At 31.1% G+C, this 18206-nt stretch overlaps 3 protein-coding genes across 7 annotated transcripts; 2 read left to right on the top strand and 1 right to left on the bottom strand.

Moving 5' to 3' along the window:
- Nucleotides 1–1901: 1901 nt before the first annotated feature.
- LOC110606841 (patatin-like protein 2) lies at nt 1902–3877 on the bottom strand. Its single transcript, XM_021745828.2, has 7 exons — nt 3734–3877; nt 3475–3656; nt 3199–3385; nt 2864–3025; nt 2472–2774; nt 2198–2376; nt 1902–2110 (listed from the first exon to the last, which is right to left on the bottom strand). The coding sequence occupies exons 1-7, from the start codon at nt 3875–3877 to the stop codon at nt 2041–2043; spliced, it is 1227 nt and encodes a 408-aa protein (XP_021601520.2). The 3' UTR covers nt 1902–2040.
- Nucleotides 3878–8358: 4481 nt separating this feature from the next.
- Nucleotides 8359–11441, top strand: LOC110606311 (probable inactive heme oxygenase 2, chloroplastic). The gene is made up of 5 exons (XM_043952940.1): nt 8359–8967; nt 9329–9552; nt 10396–10503; nt 10595–10733; nt 11103–11441. The coding sequence occupies exons 1-4, from the start codon at nt 8451–8453 to the stop codon at nt 10685–10687; spliced, it is 942 nt and encodes a 313-aa protein (XP_043808875.1). The 5' UTR covers nt 8359–8450; the 3' UTR covers nt 10688–10733; nt 11103–11441.
- A 1047-nt stretch (nt 11442–12488) lies between these two features.
- On the top strand, nt 12489–14815 carry LOC110606458 (nodulation protein H). Of its 5 annotated transcripts, none has more exons than XM_021745259.2 (6): nt 12492–12798; nt 13334–13569; nt 13647–13905; nt 13984–14163; nt 14235–14390; nt 14482–14815. In XM_021745259.2, the coding sequence occupies exons 1-6, from the start codon at nt 12766–12768 to the stop codon at nt 14656–14658; spliced, it is 1041 nt and encodes a 346-aa protein (XP_021600951.2). In that variant the 5' UTR covers nt 12492–12765; the 3' UTR covers nt 14659–14815. The 5 variants fall into 5 exon arrangements, with proteins under 5 accessions (XP_043809004.1, XP_021600951.2, XP_043809005.1 ...); XM_021745260.2 differs by having other exon boundaries at nt 12496–12798; nt 14485–14815; XM_043953069.1 differs by having other exon boundaries at nt 12489–12798; nt 13647–14163.
- Nucleotides 14816–18206: the final 3391 nt, after the last annotated feature.

The following is an 18206-nucleotide window of genomic DNA, read 5'->3' as shown; positions in this document are numbered from 1 at the left end:
AGTTTAGTCTCGAATAGTTACGAGTAGTTCACTTTATTTATATATATGAATTTTTTTTTTAAAGCAAAACTACTGATTGTATTAATAAAATTTCATCAAACAAAAAAGGATATCATCCCAAATAGAGAGATGATTATGCCTGATAAATTCTATAACCAAAGTATGAGCAGCTAGAGTAGTATTATGATGAATCCATCTAACAGAAATATCAAGTTTAACAAATATTTACAATCATTCAAAATTAAACTTCTGCATAAGATAATTTGGCAAAAATGCTTCTCAAGTGCCTATTTAAACCCCTGTATAAGATAATTTGGCAAAGATATTCCTCCTTCTTTCTCATCTCTCGAGTATAAATTATTAAAGTCTCCCGAACAAAGCCACGGAATAGAGCTTCTATGAGATAAAGCTCAAATAAGGTTTCATGACTGACGTTATCGTTGCGGTTCCGGAAACCATAATAACTAGTATACCTACATTGAACATTACCCTCCGAAACAATCGAATCAATAAAATTTGAAAAAAGCCAATCACAGAAACAAACAAATGACTCTTCCAAATTAACGAAAAGCCTCCTCCCAATCTTTATCTATTGACTGAGAAGCAACCATCAAAATATAAAAAATTACGAAAAAATTTCATACGAGAACTAAGAGTTTTTGTTTCCATCAAAAATAAAATATCCGATTTATAACTAGTAACCAGATCATTTAATGCATTAATTGTCCCAGGATTGCTATCATAAATCTGCTAAAGAGGTCTGCATATTCTGAAAATTAATTGGATTGCATGTGAGAAACATCCCACCATACAGAAATCATAAGTAACGATCAGAATATCTCTAGAGCTCTTAATAAGGATAACAATATCTTCTTCTTCATCGATAGTCAATTGACGCAGATCGTCTTTCATGGGGAAGGAGAAAGAAGAAGTTAGGTTTAAGAAAGAGGAGAAGGTGAGAGTATCGAACCACAAAGAGACCACAGAGGGAAACTTGCTAGTTTTAGTTTAAAATTAATAAGTTTAAAACTAAAATAATTTTAGTTAAATAAGTATATCTACAAATTAGCTCATAAACTTATAAAAAATAATTTTTAAATCTTAATGATCCAAATATATACAAGTTTAAGAGTGTAACTAAACTATATAGAGCTAAATTTTAGAAAATTTAGGTTTGACTCATGAAAGTATATGCAGGGTTTGAGTTTATTTCTCTTATGATAATAATCTCAGCTTACTTAATGAGTATGTTCACGAATCTATTCGCGAACCTACTCATGAACTCAGAAACGAGCCGAGTTCACGAGCCTTAATGAGCAGAATACTATGAAGTTCAAGTTTGGCTCATTTATCAAACGAGCCTAAAAAATAAGCTCAAGCTTGACTCGTTTAAAAATCGAGTCGAGCACGATCAAATTTTTATCAAATCAAATCTCGAGTAGCTCACGAACGATTTGACTCATTTATATCCCCATTAAAAAAGGACTAAGTTGTATTTTTTGCCAAAATTTGAAGGAGTACATTGTATATGTATAACAAATTATAAACTGTTATATTAATTTTTTTTATTATAACATGGACTTTTATATAATTTAATAATTTTAATCAATCTTTATTCAAACTGATAATAAAAATGTTTTCTTATATTAATTTTAATCAATTTTCATGAATTGGAAGGCGACGGCCAGTATTGGGCAGCCACATGTACAGGCCGAACACGGGAACGGTTAGGCCGAACGGAAATCATATATGAAGAGAATAAATCCATATGAAAATTACAAGGAAACTAGTTGTTTACTCGGATTATAACCAAATTGAAGCTGAATTAGTCTTTAATGAGAAATTTTATTTTCTTTGCACAAATTTAAAAAATACACATAATATAGACATTTTCACAGTAATTTTCAAACACACAACCGTACATAAATTGATAGACCCTTGAGAATAAATGAATCGAAACTGTATTAAGTTGGCCTACTACAATTATTGACCAAACTTGTAATTTGATATGTTGCTACTTTTCTTCAGTGTCAAAGGATGTCAGATATCAGTAGCAGTCGGAGAATTTTTCTCTCGCAATCTCTTTTCCATCGAAAGCATTTTTGCAAACCTACAGAAAATAATTTATATGTAAAAAATATTTGTCATCTGTTGTGAAAAAAATATATATTTTTGTATGAGAGTTTGATTTCCGTACTTGGTAAGAGCCTCAGCATTAGTCCCACCATTTTGAACTGGCTCAGAAATGCCTGTCTCCAAGTAATCCACCCTGGAAACCGGTTTCATCAATAGCTTTTCACCAATAATTACCAGTCTGTCCAATTGTTCTTTTGTTGCAATATCAACAGAAGAATCTCTTCCTGTTAATGTATCCTCCTGATTTTCATTTACATACTAAATGATTAATTAATATTCTCATTACTTGATATGATCAAGAAAATTAATAAAATATGAGAGGTTTAATAATTCACTTGAATTCTCAAATAGTTTGCTTCAGAATGAAGTGCTTGAAATGCCACGGAGATATGGAAATCAATCATATCTGCACTTGCTTGAGTGAACACATCCACTAGTGGAACTGAACCACCATGAAGCAACCAGCCTAAAGTGCCCCATTTGGCTGCCATTTTAGCATTGTATTTCTGCTCCATCTTTGGTGTGCCGGTGCCTATTGAGATTACAACAAATCTCCCATAGTCCATGGGTTTAACCGGAAAGAAATCAGGATTTTCATCGAATATTTGTTTGGTCACTTGGGTTATTGCAACTAATGTCTGGCAAAAAAAAATCATTCTTATTTAAATCCGATTCATTGATAAATTTAATAAACAATATGTGTGGTGAGAGTCATATGTTCATGTACCGGATTATTTGCAGCCACACCACCATCAATGAGATGGAATTCTTTGACATTTCCTTTCGGATCTTGATTCTTGAAGTAGTGAGCTGGAAGGTACGTTGGAGCCGCCGAAGTGCCAATGCATATGTCTGAAAGTTTAGCATTTAGGCATGGGGACTTCTTTGCCTGCGTAAGCATGAAATTGTCTTCTATTATCTTCCATGTTTTCACAAGATGCAATTAATTAACTTGCTTTGTTACTTTAATGCTGGATTTGTGTACAATCTAATTGTGGATTGCATGTCAGGCTAATAATTTTTCAGACAACTCTATACCTTCCATGAAAAAAAGAAAGATACCTCATAAGTTGAAAAAATGGTGGGCTGTAATCGCTTGATGTCAAAGCAAGGGATCACGACATTTGTCAATGCCTCATTCACTCGGACCTCCCCTAGTTTCTGCTTTATTTGTCTATGAAGGTATTTTCCATCGTAACTGGGTCCTAATAATGATTTAAATCTATTCCATAACGACCCACATATGCCCCTGAAAATTGCAACCAAATATTATTAAATTTTTCATATAATTAATCAATAAAAATTCAAATTGCTTGCTAAAATATTAGGTGTGATTGCCTCTTCTGGGGAAAAATTCTCGGACAGTGCTGGAGATAGAAGAGCTTAATGTCTTTGGCGGAGAAGAGAGGACGATTTTGTTGATTAGGAGCAGTTAACATTGCAGTTATGAGACCACCTGTGCCTGTTCCTGCAATCACATCGAAGTAGTCTGCAAGTCTTGCATCCTCGCCATCCAGCTCCTGCCCCAGTTTCGCAAGATTGTAAGAATTCATTTTAGATGCATAATGCATTGATAGACTTAATAAAATGTGCATACCTGAAACTGTGCTTCTAGGTAAGCAAGAATTGTAGCAGGAACGATCCCTCTAATGCCACCCCCATCAATGCTGAGTATGGTGATCAAATTCCCATAAGTTGGGGGTTGAATTTGAAGAAGGGGTGACGTTGGAATGCTCTCCATTATAAAGATATACCCACCAACAATTAAGGATATAATAACGGCTTTTAGACTTTGGCTAGCAGGCAAAGAAAAGAAAGCTCAGGTTCTTCAACTGAGGAAGTTTCAGTTTGCATAAGCATTTGGCATCACCAACAGCCTATTTATAGAACAACTCTGCAAGACAAGTTGGCACACCCAAATCCAATTACTTGGACTAGTTCCAGCAACAAAAGAAAGCGAGGACTGTAGATTTAATTTCCTCTTGTATTGGAATTTCAGCAGAGCTTTTGTATTGGGAAAATATCTTCCATGTCCACATAATAAGAATTTTCTTGTGTGAGCATTGGCTATAACTTTCACGATTAGGCACCTTGAGGCTAATTAACTAACACCAAAGAGTTTTTGGTCATTTATTCTAGTTGCAAGCAAATTCACATTTTCAATTCTATGGAAAATATGCGATCCTATGTACATATAATTTTTTTTTTCCCTTTCCCATATTATTATATCTTTATTTGGCATGCATTTCTTGTAAAAAAAAATTAAATTTTATTTCTATTCATAAATTTTTTTTTTATCGAGAATCAATTTAATTGTAATAGAAAATTCAATTAAATTATTTTATATTAAAAAATTAATAATAAATTCAAATTAAATTAATTTATTCATATTTTTATTATTTTTAAATTAAACATAAATATTTATTTTTATTATTTAGATTTATACATCATTCTTATTATTTTGTACATTAAACATAAATATTTATTCTTATAAATAACAATCATTTTTATCACATTCATTAAAAAACCATTATTAATATTTTTATAATATTTAAAAACTAAATCTTACATAATTTTTGCCATTAAAAATTACATAAATTAAGATGGTTTTTTCAAAAGTTAATAAAATAATATAATAAAGTTCTTGTTAGTAATTATAAATGCATTGAATTTAATGGTCAATATTAAATTAAATTAAGTTTTTTAAAGAGCAGTTACTAATTAAAAAATAAGAAATAATTTTAAAATTAGAACAAATAAGAAAAAATAAAGAATAAAAGGAATAGTCTTAAAGTTATAAAATTATTTCTTATAAAAATTTTTAACAATTTTATAAGATTTATTTTTTATTTAAAATCAATTATTTTTCTAAATAAGGATCATAATAAGATTTATTTTTATTTTTACTAAAAAAATTTTAAATGCAATTGACCGTTTTTTATTTTTCACATAAAATATATACATGATAGGGTGAGTATTCAGTCAGTTCGGTTCAAAATTAAACTGAATTAAAATTTTAATATTTATAAAAATTCAATTAAATTGATTTTAAACAGAAATTAAATTCGATTCGGTTCAGTTTAATTGATTGAGTTTTTTAATAAAATTTTTATTTTTTACACTTTATTTTTAATATTTTAAAATTTAATTGAAATATTTTAATGTTTAATCTTTTTATGTTATAAAAAATAATATATTATTATCACTAATCGATTCGGTTCAATTTTTTTAATTTTATTTTATTAAAATTGAATCGAATTAAAATAACTAAAAATTTTAAAATTAAAATTTTAATCAAATTGAAATAAATAAAAATTCAAATCAAAATTTTAAATTAATTTAATTCAATTTAAATTAAATTAATTCAATTTAAATTAAATACTACTCCTCCCTTCCCTTGGATTATTATCAATAGTAAGATAATTTGTATATATATATATAAAATATTTATAAACATGCAAAACCTTTTGAAGTTGTAATCTAATAAGTAATAAGCGAGTACATCTAATAGCGTAGAAGGCACATATGATCACGTACATACCAAATATTATAGTTATATATGATTCTTATCTAGCTGACGAATTATTCCTCAATTTGTATAAAGATGCATGAACTGACTCAGCTTGATTTTCCCAGTTTTTAAATACAATCATCTTTTGCTATGCTCTAAATACTGACTTCATTAATCATCCAATCACGTACCTCATGTTCATGGTTTTCAAGATATGCATGTAGCACAGCCGCATGTTTGCGAATCTGATAAGCATATGATATATAGATTATTAATAGAGAAAGCATATAAAACAACACGTGAACATCTTCAGACTTAATAATAATTTTCTTTTTGGCTTCTATTATAACTTGAACCACATGTTTTGTCTTAATTATAATATGCACAATTATTGAAAACATCATCTCACGTAAACAACACATAAGGTGATTTCATTCTTACGGGAAGAGAGGCGTGCAATTTATTGGGCTAAATCTCGCACAAGCTTTTGTGGTTAGGTTAACGACATATGCATTTGGATTGTGTAGTCCTATGATTAATCAGTCAGGACTTTTACCGAACGTCTGATCAGCACCTGTATTGTGTATTCATTTACTGAGTGTAATTAAATGCGCCGAGTTTTGTAAAACTCATACTCATTTATTAAAATATTTTATAAGTTCAAACTCCAATTCAAACTCCAATTCAAATTTGACTCAAATTTTAATATTGAGTTCGAACTCGACTAAAAAATTAAATATTATATTTGAACTCGATTCGAACTCGACTCGTGAAAAATTCGATTAAATTAATAATGAGTTTAATTAAAATTTGAGCTCGAAAGCTCGATAAAAAACACTCGTTTAAACTAATAACGAATCTAATGCAAACTCAAGTTCAAGCTCGATTAAAGAGCTCTTAATGAAACTTAATTAATTTAAATTTTTAAATATTAAAAATTTAAATTAAAAAGTAAAAAAAAAATTTAAAATTAAATATAATTTAATTAAAGTCTATTATAACTAAATTCTTAATTTATACGATAGAAAGTAAAATTTTTATTTATAAAGAAGTTTTATCCATTCATATTTATAAATTTTCGATATGGGATAGGAGATATTATTTCAATAACCTTCAATACCTCATGTATAAAATAATATATAGTAATTTTACAAAAGTGAGTTTGTTGCATTGACAATAAATGGTGAAATTTTTTTTTATTATTTAAATTTTATATTTTTTATTATTTAAATTTTAATATTTAAATATTTATTTATTTATTTATAACCTCAAATAATATTTATTATTCAAATACTAATTATAAAATTTTTAATGAATTATATAAAATATATTTAATATAAAATTAATGATATAATAATAAATTTAATAATTATTTATTTAAATATTTATATCACATTAAAAATTAATTGAAATATATATAATAAATATATAAATCTATATATAAATACCTGAATTAAATACCCTATTCAGGTGAGAGAAAGGAAATTTTTTTTTAAATTATATAATTTTTTTAAATTACATAATTTTAATTAAATATGTATAATTTTATTATTAGTATCAATAGAAAGTTTTATATAAAATTTATTAATATATTACGATTTATATTAAATTATTTTATTGTATAAGAAATACTATATATAATATAAATACAAAATATTACATAAAATAAATATATTAATTGTAAGTATAATCAATTTAAATTATATAATTATATATATACATTACACTCAATAGAATTATATTGATTTATATTTAAATTATATAAAAATTTTAATTTATAAAATTACGCGAATAATATTAAATAAAAAATAATCATACAAATATATATATCAAAATATAAAAATAATAATAATATCAATAGTTTATTAACATATTTAATAGTTTAAAAAAATATTTACTTAGAAAAATATATAATAAAAAATAAATATATAAATTAATAATATAGTTATATAATTAAGAAATAGAAATATAAAAATTAACAATAAATATGATAAATAGATTAAGTGGTAACATCTTAACGAGTATCTTTACAAGTATGTTTACAACTATTTTAACGAGTCTGTTTACGAGTCTCTTAACGAGTTAACTCACGAATTTTAACGAGTCGAATACTACGAAGTTTAAGTTTGACTTGTTTAATAAATGAATTTAAAAATTAAGTTTGAATTTGACTCGTTTAAAAATCGAATCGAATCCAATCAAATTTTTATCAAATCGAATTTTCAATAATTCACCAATCGTTTGAGTCTTTTACAAGCTGTCCATTTACAAATGAAGTAATGTAAGAATACGTGGCTGGCGCAACTGGTTGTGATTTGCTGAGGTTTTTCATTATCATCTCATCTGCATCAACTTGTTAACTATACTTGATTATACTAATGATTGATCAACATGTAGGGCCCAGATTAATTAACAAATTCCAGTTTAATTAAATTCTATATTCTCTTTCCTAATTTATTTGAACAAATTAAATCGTTCGTCTGATTTTTTCAAAAAAAAAGAAATCGTTTAGCAGCCCAAACCAGTAACTTTGCGAACCTCGTTTCATAAACGGGTCCAGTTAGATTATAAATGGGCCGCGAAGCGATTTCGTTTCGGCTCGAACGATATGAGAAATAGAAATTGGAAATGACGTTATTTTAGATTATAAATGGGCCACGTAATGGGCCTGCAGTTTGGAATTCAATTCAAGTTGTAGCTCAGCAACAACAAACCCTTCTCATTATCACCATCTTGCAGTTGCAGACTACAACTCTAGCAGAAGCCAGAAACTCTGCGTAGTGTGTGTTCCTTAAAAGCACCAATGGCAATGTGTCATGCACTGCGAAACTCTCTATTCACATCTTCTCAATTGAAGCTCATAATACCCACCGAAAATAAGACACACTCCTCCAAGTTGAGAAGAGGAATCATGTGTTGCTCCCCTTCCAATTCCACCCCTAGTTCTTCAGTTTCAACCACAAATACGACGACATCGAACTTGGGTCCTCCGATTATTAAAAAGAGGAAGCGATACAGGAAGCCATACCCAGGAGAGAAACAGGGTATCACTGAAGAAATGAGATTCGTTGCTATGAGGCTTCGTAATCTCGAAGGAAAAAACATCCGCGAGTCTGATAACAGTGATGATGATGATGATGATTCCCAAAATTCACAAGACTGTAACGTTTCCAAAGAAGAAGAAAACACGGGTGAGGAGGGTGAGGGTGATGGGGAGAGTTGGGTTCCTAGTATGGAAGGTTTCATTAAGTACCTGGTCGACAGCAGGCTCGTTTTCGACACTATCGAACGTATTGTTGATAAATCCGATGACGTTTCTTGTAAAGTTTTTCTCCTTCCTTTTATCTAGCTTCTCTTCTTGGTCCCAATTTGTGCCATTAAAATTTCCTGTTCTTGGTCGTTACCGTTTTACTTGTGAATTGTTTTTAAGGGATTTTTGGGATAATCTATAATATGATTATATTGTTCCTTGCTTCATTAGCATTCCCAATTTTGGTGTAAAAGCATTATAGAATTATCAGTTTTTTCTTGGATAATGGAAGTGACTTGTGTAGTTGTCTTATTATCTTATTTTTCTGCTGCCTAGGATGAAAATGCATATACTGGAATGAAGAAGTTTGTCATGATGCTTGCTGAATCCTGCTATAATGTATTTATTATTATTGTTGTTATTTGTTCCAGATGTTTATTTTAGAAAAACTGGATTGGAACGATCAGAGGGTCTTGCAAAAGATCTTGAATGGTTTACCCAACATGATATTGCTATTCCTGAACCTAGTACTCCTGGAGTTTCATATGCCAAATATTTGGAGGATCTTGCAGAGAAGAGTGCCCCTTTGTTTCTCTGTCATTTCTACAATATATATTTCTCACATATAGCAAGTGGGCAAGTGATAGCAAGACAGGTATGTTGGCTTGACTATATATGTGTGTTCAGATTATTATTTGTGGTTATAAGCTTTATGGAAACCAAGTTGATCGACCTTAGAATTGCTTTACCAAGTCTGATTTTTCTTTGTCCTGACAAAACATCACTGAAGTTAATATATTGTGCTCAACTTAAAATTTATGGATGGAGTATCATATGCATCAGGTTTTCAAAGTGTAATAATTATTATTGTAGTACCTACATCCTTCAAGTTAAGTGAGCCCTCATGGCTGGTTACCATTTCGAGCTTAGAAAAGTTTTAGCTGCTTAGAATTTGGTAATGCATGCCTGACCTTCCTTGTGGACAAACTATGTGTTCATTGAGAATTTTTTCCAACTCCTGTTGCATAGATATTTTTTGGCTTCACAGCTTCATGTTTGTTTATGGTGCTTGATCAAAAATTGAAAGGCGTATGGAAGCCATAAAGAAATAGAAATACAGATACGAAAGAATATGACTTCTTGTGTGGTATAGCTATACGTCATAGGACATTGATTCAAAATCACACAGTATCTGCTGCTGCTCCCAAATTCCAAAATCAAGGCAAGGACACTAAAACATGTCTATTATTGTTTAGGGCACACTGGAGGTGGCAAATTGAACATGCTAAGCCATGTCCGTTACACTCTCGTCTTGGTTTGTTGAAAATAAAAATCAATTTGCCTTCATCATTCTTAAAACTTTTCAAAGTCAATGTTTAGCTGTTCTAGTTGTGTTGAGTGTTTGAATGGCTGTATCCTTCAGAGACTTGAGACATTGAATTTTCTTTCCCCATAGAGAACCTTTATCATTCTTAAAACTTTTCAAATTTTTATATAGGTGTCTGAGAAGCTTCTAGAAGGGAGAGAGTTGGAATTCTATAGATGGGAGGGAGATGTTCAAGAATTGCTGAAGGGAACACGTGAGAAGCTCAATATGGTTGGAGAGGTGGATTGCTCGAGACTAGTATATTTGATTTGGCTTTGCAATAGCTTTTTGTTGGGGATTATCATCTCATTTTTCTTACATATTACTGCAGCACTGGTCCCGAGATGTGAAAAACAAATGTTTAAAAGAAGCAACAAAGTCCTTCAGGTATTTGGGGCAGATAGTCCGATTGATCGTCTTGTAAAGCAAACTTGTTTTCGCATTCAACAGTTTTCGGAAGTTCGCGCTGGGTGAGGCTGCAATTTCTATCTTCCTCTATTTTCTTGTTTCAACCTTGATTATCATTCTTGTGATATGAATGCCTACAAGTCCATATGCATGGCATATTATGAGAAAGTCTCTCTACTCTCTCTCCCTGTATATCCTGTCTACTTAATTTAAATACGCCTTCATGATTAAACAGCCATCAAAGAGCTAGCGTGAGTTTGAAAAAATTTGACACCAATAATATGAACTGTACGACTGTGCACTGATGACATTCATATTAATTTATATCCCTGGCAACAGTTTTTGGTGTTGTTTAAATATAATCTTATTTTCATTGCCGTGGCTTTTTTGTTTCACACAACATATTCATAGTTTTCTCTCATGTTTCCCAGGTAGCATTAATCCTGTTGTGGCCAACTTAACACCTGTCTCTAGGTGGTCAACTTCGCAAACAAGCAGGAGTGCGGTTCCCATATGAAGCAACTCGACATGGGAAGCAACGTGTGTTTTGAGCCATGTGAAGTGGCGGATCTCCCCCCAATCTCATTTCTTTACAAGGCCATGCCTTCAGAACCTAGCATTTGTTTCTGATGCTTTCTTCTTCTTCTTCTGAATCATAACTGTTTAACAGACTCTGTTCAACTGGTAAAACGATGGACCAAAACTGTTGTTGACTAACACATGTAATACATCATGTTATCTATGTTACAACACGAGCTTTAAATTCTCTATTTTTATTATAGAGAAAATTACTTCTTAATTTTTATACTATAGAAAAATTTATTATTTTATCTATCAATTTTGAAAAATGCATTAAAATATTCTTAATGTTTTAAAAAGTTTACGGATTAGTTTTTTCATTAATTATTAAATATTAAAAAAAAATTTAAATGGTGTTGATATGGAGAATAATTAATAATTTTTTTTTAAAATATGAACAGCTAAATAATAAATTTTTTAAAATTATAAAGATTATATAATAAAATATTTAAGGATAAAATTAAACATGTTAAAAATATTTTAAACATTTTCCAAAATACTAGTAAATTTTTTAACTAAATAATAATTTTTCTTTATTATATCATCGTTTTGGATACGTTCACAACACGCCTAAATCGAACTGGTAAATTAAGCCACTTACTCAATGCACCCACAAGTTTACTTCTGAGCAATTGTAGTGTAAAATTTCCAGCCTACTTTGACCAAGGCCATTAACCAACCTAACTTAAGTACTTGACCATAATAAAACAAATCAAATCAAACCAAGTAATGCACGAAAAGACAGATTGTACCATAAAAGGAATATAACAACAATGTTCTGGCAGACTCTTCTCCATGGACATTGATCAGTGGGAGGCACGTCTCTGTCGAGGTTGCGCTATCTTCTCCATACGTTTCAGCATCTTTTCTTTCTGCCATAACAGTCGGCGAGACTTTTTAACCTTTTCAAAATTCTCTTAAAATAATGCAAGCAAGACCCATTATTGTTTGGACACTTAAAATTGCTAGAATTGATGGAAAAGGCAGGCTCCATTGAATCCAAGTAAGAGATGAGAATAGTAATGCTTTGCCACAAAGTCAAAGTTAAAGCTTAGCATCGATTTTGTCAAATAATAGTGACACCTTTTGGCATAAAGTTGATTTGCAAAACAATGGAATGGCAACAACTAAATTATTTTATTTAAGGCCATCATTATTTTTATTAGAAAAAGGCAAAACATATCCATTAATAAATGCTATAAAGTTGCCAATCTCTCTGTAAGTCACTATTATTTGGTTGAAAAAAGTTCTACATGTTGAAAGTTATGCAGGGACTAGTTCACAAATGTCTCTAAAAAGAAAATGATATCAGAAACGCGTCATGATATATAAAAGAAAAACTGAACAAATGAACAATTGAATTCAAAATGATGTCTTTTTCAGACAGAAAGCTGTAAAACCTGAATGTGAGAAGTTGCTTAGAAAGATCACAGCAAAAAGGAAAGAAAAGGGAGAAAGAAGAACAACTTAGAAATGTTTTATTTCTCATCTGCCTTCCTTTATTTTCTTTCCTAGATGATGACTGAAGATGTCTGTTTATTCAAGACGGTATGTTGGCTAATTCTCTATTTTCATTTCATTTTTTAGAAATCTTCATAAAATAAAATATTTATTTTATTATTCAATTTAATATTTAATTAACTTATTTATTTTTGGGGGGTTTTCAGTTAATTTTTCACTCTTTGTTGCTTGTCTGTTCCCTTCCTAATTTTCATGAGTGCAGGACAAGTATAGGCTACATGCAAGCATTTATACAAGCCTAAGTGTCATAGATTTGTTTTCCTTTGATTACGAGTCATAACGTGAATGTTTTGCCTTGAACTGATCTCTTCAAGTGAACCGATGCTCTGACCATTTCTATCGCCTTAATTTTCTCAAATGAATTCTCAGCATAAAACCCAAATCCCTCCCTACTTTCTTGTTTCTTCTTTGCTCTCACTCTAATTTCATGGAGTATTATAGATGGAATCCACCGTATGATTGTGATCTATCTTTCCTTGTTCTTATTTTATTCTGTTTCTATCTTTTCAATTTCTTCTTGGCATTATCTATTCATTAACTTGATGTGATTCTTCAATTACAGGATTCATTGATCATAAAGGCTCCTAAGAAATCTCCATTAGCATTGAGATTGGTGGTGTTAGCATTTGCTATGATTTGTGGAGTCTACATTTGCTCCATATGTTTAAAGCAGATAGGACCCCACACAACATCAACACTCCTAAATTTCCAAGTATTCGAACGACACTGTAATATTTCAAATACAGAACCATGGGAGCTCCATTACATGCACTACCCAGAACCTGAAACATTTAGCAGGTAATATAAAAAGCTTTTAAAGTTCTGGTCCATGTTCCTGTTCTCTTGCAGATAATGACTCTGGCGCATATATGCAGGGAGGAATGTGTCTGCAATCCTGTAAGATACTTTGCAATCTTGTCAATGCAGAGATCCGGAAGTGGGTGGTTTGAGACATTGTTAAATAGCCATATTAATGTTAGCTCTAATGGAGAAATCTTTGGGGCCAAAGATCGAAGGGCTAATGTTTCTGCAATTGTGCAGACATTGGATAAAGTATATAATCTTGATTGGTTTAGTAGTGCTTCAAAGAATGAATGCAATGCTGCTGTTGGGCTCAAATGGATGCTTAATCAGGCAAGTGATGTAACTTCTTCTTCTTGCTTGCTTGCTTATATTCAAGGCAAAAATATTACCCTTTATACATCTTCGCAGGGAGTCCTGGAATATCACGAAGGTATAGTTGAATATTTCAAGAAGAAAGGAGTTCATGCGATCTTTCTATTCAGAAGGAATTTGCTGCGAAGAATGATATCAGTACTTGCAAATTCCTACGACAAAAGCAAAAAACTACTCAATGGAACCCACAAGTCTCATGTCCACTCATCAGCAGAGGTACGTTTTTCTCAGTAAAATTCCTGTGTCTAATAAGCATTGGCCTCAGACTTGATAAACAAGCAATGCAGGCCAATATACTTGCAAAATACAAGCCAAGATTAAACACCAGTACTTTGCTGGCCGAACTGAAGCATGTAGACAATAAAGCTGCCATGGCCATCCAGTACTTCAAGAGCACTCGCCATATAGTTGTTTACTATGAAGATGTTGTCAGCAATCCCACGGTAAGGCTTTTAAACTATTATACTTGAACATTTTGAATAAAATTCGATTTGTGGGGTACTGTAAAAACAAGGTTGCTGAAATTTTCATCAGCAGAAACTCAAAGAGGTTCAGGCGTTTCTAAGGTTGCCATATAGAGTTCTCACGAGTCGCCAGGTTAAGATACACAGTGGAGCTTTATCACAGCAAATTGAGAACTGGGATGAGGTCTCACAAGTACTGGATGGAACATCATATGAGAGCTTTCTTTATTCAGACTATCGAAAATAGGATAATGACTTCAATAACAGTTGTTTTCATATCAATTTATGCCTTACTCTTCCTTTTGTTTTCTTCCCAGTATTACTTAGTGGTTAGATATAGATCCTGTTTATTTAAATTCGCAAAAGCAAGTGAAATTCTCGTCCTCAATTTGTGGCCTACCTCATTTAATCATGCAAATAATTAAAGGGCAATTGACCTAAATATTGAACAGCCCAGCAGCGCATACATTGGGTTTCAACAGTAACATCCATACAGACCCGGACATCGCTATGGGCTGGTCCAGTTCATTTTTCCTGGAACCGAGGGTCCAGAATCGGACAATAGAGTACTCCAGTTTCAGTTTTAGTTAACAGGTGAGCCCGACCTGATTCTGCTGGGAGCTTATGCTTCGAATGGGCCTTATGTTTCTTAGGTGAATTAAGGCTCACACTACTGTTACTCCAACCTATGAGTCCATTAACTTTGTAGGCAGCTGCAGTTGTAGAGTTTTTTTTTTTTTCTTTTTTTTCCTCATAGTTATAGATTTCATTCATAAACGGCATATAGCTCAATTACAATCAGAAAAGCCTAAGCCTAAGCCTGAAATCCATTACAAAAAGATTCTAGAATCCACTATAAACCAGCCCAATGAAAGAACAACTCTAAAAATCTAATTCACTCGTCCCGATCGAAAAATACAAAGATAGTTGCTCCACAATTACCGAAGAGAAAGCTCATCGATGCTGGCAAAATCAATTGTCTATAGTTGTAACTCAAAAGAGCCATGCAAATAAACTGGAGCGCTAGCCAAGCAAGAAAAATTTTAAAATCGCAATTCAGCAACAATAGATACATAGAGCACTATCGAGTCAAATAAAATATGATACATTTTATATTTAAATTTATTAAATAAAATAAAATAAATAAATAGGAGATGTCTATACACATGGGTTTGTTTAAGAAATTTTAACTTGGAATACCATTTTTACCCTTATCTTGATTTTGAATAGTGTAAAATAATAATAATAGTAACGTGCACTTTATCTTTTTATACACAGGAAATAACAAATATTACGATCTATGATGTCATAATTATATTTTATAGGTTGAATTAAATTCAAAAAAGGGAAAATACTCTTATTCCCCAGTGCTGGCTCTTCTGGAATCCAGCAATTCCCCAGATAGTATGGGCAAGAAAATGGAAATCGAATCAACCCTCTTCACCCTGGAGCACAATGTCCCTAATTTCAGTGGCTAGCTAGACCTGGCCCACTTCTCACTAAATGGGTTCTTTTTAGGTCAAACACTTGCATTTCAAGGAGAACATATTTCTCTTTTTTAATTTTTTCACCTTTGTCTAGCCATAAATGATCCATCTTCCACTAGAAGAAGATCATGGAAAAGGCAATGTTATGCTGTTTTTTCTTTCAGAGATTCCTTAGATACCTTGACTTTGTTGTAAGATTCCTTTCTCTTTTTTGTTTTTTTCCTCCCTTTGGACGGTTGGGATTTGATGGGTTCACATAAGTGGCTTTTCTCTTTCAAGAGAAATTTCCCCATCTCCCATTTTGATTGATATGATCACAGCTAGTGACTATAGCTGCTGAGTGCTGCCCATTCTCTAGGGTCCAAGTGAAGTGAACTTCCCCAACTTGAGGAGCCAACCAGCCACCATCTCCTTTGTTTTCAACCATAATGTACAATCAGAAGAGATAGATAGAGATGGGTACAAAGAACCACCAAGCAAAGAAAGCCGGTTCCAATCCCCACAATGCATTGAGGTTAAATTATCTCCGTAGTTAGCAAGTGGATGAATGGAGTGAAAGTTGTTTGTATACCTTAAAATCTGTAGTAGATTCCATATAATATTAATTAAATATCTAAATGTATATAAAAAAACATGGGTGTTAATAAAATAGTCTCATCTTATTTATGGGATTTGTACTCTAATATACAGAATTGTACACTAACACAGACAGGAGGATTTAAGTGGGGTTTGAAGGGCTATGGACCTTTCTTTTCCTGGTAAAAGCTTTGAAAATTTGGGTGCGCACTTTGCCACGATTACTTGCCACTTTAGCAAATCTTCATTTATTTTTATCACCAAATCTTTATTTTTAATGTCAATTAATCAATCTCTTCATCATGATTTAACAACTAATGACACTTCTCCTTTTGGATATTTTTCTATCTTTTTCCAAAACCATCTATGGTGCTTTATTGAGCATTATTCAAGTGACTAACTTTCATTTTATAAATAAAAATTAAAATAAATTATCATAAAATTATGGATATTTTTTTTAAAATTTATAAAAAAATGAATTTTTTTATTTCAAACAATAAAAATAATTTATTTCAAATAAGAGAAATAAAAATATGCTTCATTACCAAACTTGTATTCTTATGTCACCTTTGTTAAAAGGTGACATGCATGCATTTTAATTAGGGTGGGTGAATCTTAGTAATCACTTAATTACTCGGACAAAAGATTTTCACTAAGTGTTAATTACTTAATAATATAAAAAGATAAAGAGTTCCAAATCTTGAGGTGTTATTCAAAATTTTATGAAGTACAAGATCTAATTAATCATGCTTGTGATTGAATAAAAAATTGTTGAAAAAATGTTGGAAGTTTACACATAGAATGAGATATTTAATTAATTATTTGATTATAGGAGCCCACAAATCCTGCCTTTGATTCTCACCATAATAACCACTAAATCTTTCTAGCTGAGGTTTCCTGCACTAGCATATACAAAATTAATCGAACGATACATTAATTTTGTAAGAATAAAATTTCAATTTTTTTTCCTTCACCTAATATTTATTAATTATTATTATTATTATAGGCATGTATTGTTATTTGCCTCGTAAGAATACGCCTTGTATTGCAGCCACCGAATGTGAGCTCGCAAAGTCAAAATGAGTATGCTTGATTCTTTGAAATTTTTTTTGTTACTTAAGAAAATATATTGAGAGTTTGAAGAGCAAACATCTATAAATAAAGTTCTATAGGCATATATTATGTATACTGTTATGCAACTTTGAAAGAAAAGCATCATGTATTAGCCCCTAATTAACCACTGTGTACATTGGAAATGAGCAGAAATGGACAAACCAGAAGAAAGCCAAGTGTAAAACTAAGTATTGATGATTAGAATATGCATGCCGCTTGGAAAATCTATCGATGTACAAGTCATTGGCTAGCAAGCTAAATTAAGAACTGCCGAACACACTTAATCTTTATATATCACTTTCAGAAAGTTGACAGGATCTTTCCTGTAATTGTAGGCAATAAAGATAGATTTGTACTAATTACTTCCATTTATATATAGCACGTGAAGTATGATGCAAAAACAGTGCCTTTTGAGCTCAAATTCAAGAACCCACTGAACATCTTGTCAAATATATATGTTTAGCTATATACTAACTCAGATTCAATCTGTCGAATAAGAAATTGGCTCACAACTTAATTCATAAATTTATTAAAACAAAATCAATAGTAATTCATTTGAATTTTTAAGTACTATTGAATGTATTCTTCTTAATTTTTAATTTGTAATATTTGTAATTTG

The sequence above is a fragment of the Manihot esculenta genome, chromosome 18 (assembly GCF_001659605.2).
Source record: "Manihot esculenta cultivar AM560-2 chromosome 18, M.esculenta_v8, whole genome shotgun sequence".
Taxonomy (NCBI): domain Eukaryota; kingdom Viridiplantae; phylum Streptophyta; class Magnoliopsida; order Malpighiales; family Euphorbiaceae; genus Manihot; species Manihot esculenta.
This window is presented reverse-complemented; position numbering and strand designations above follow the sequence as displayed.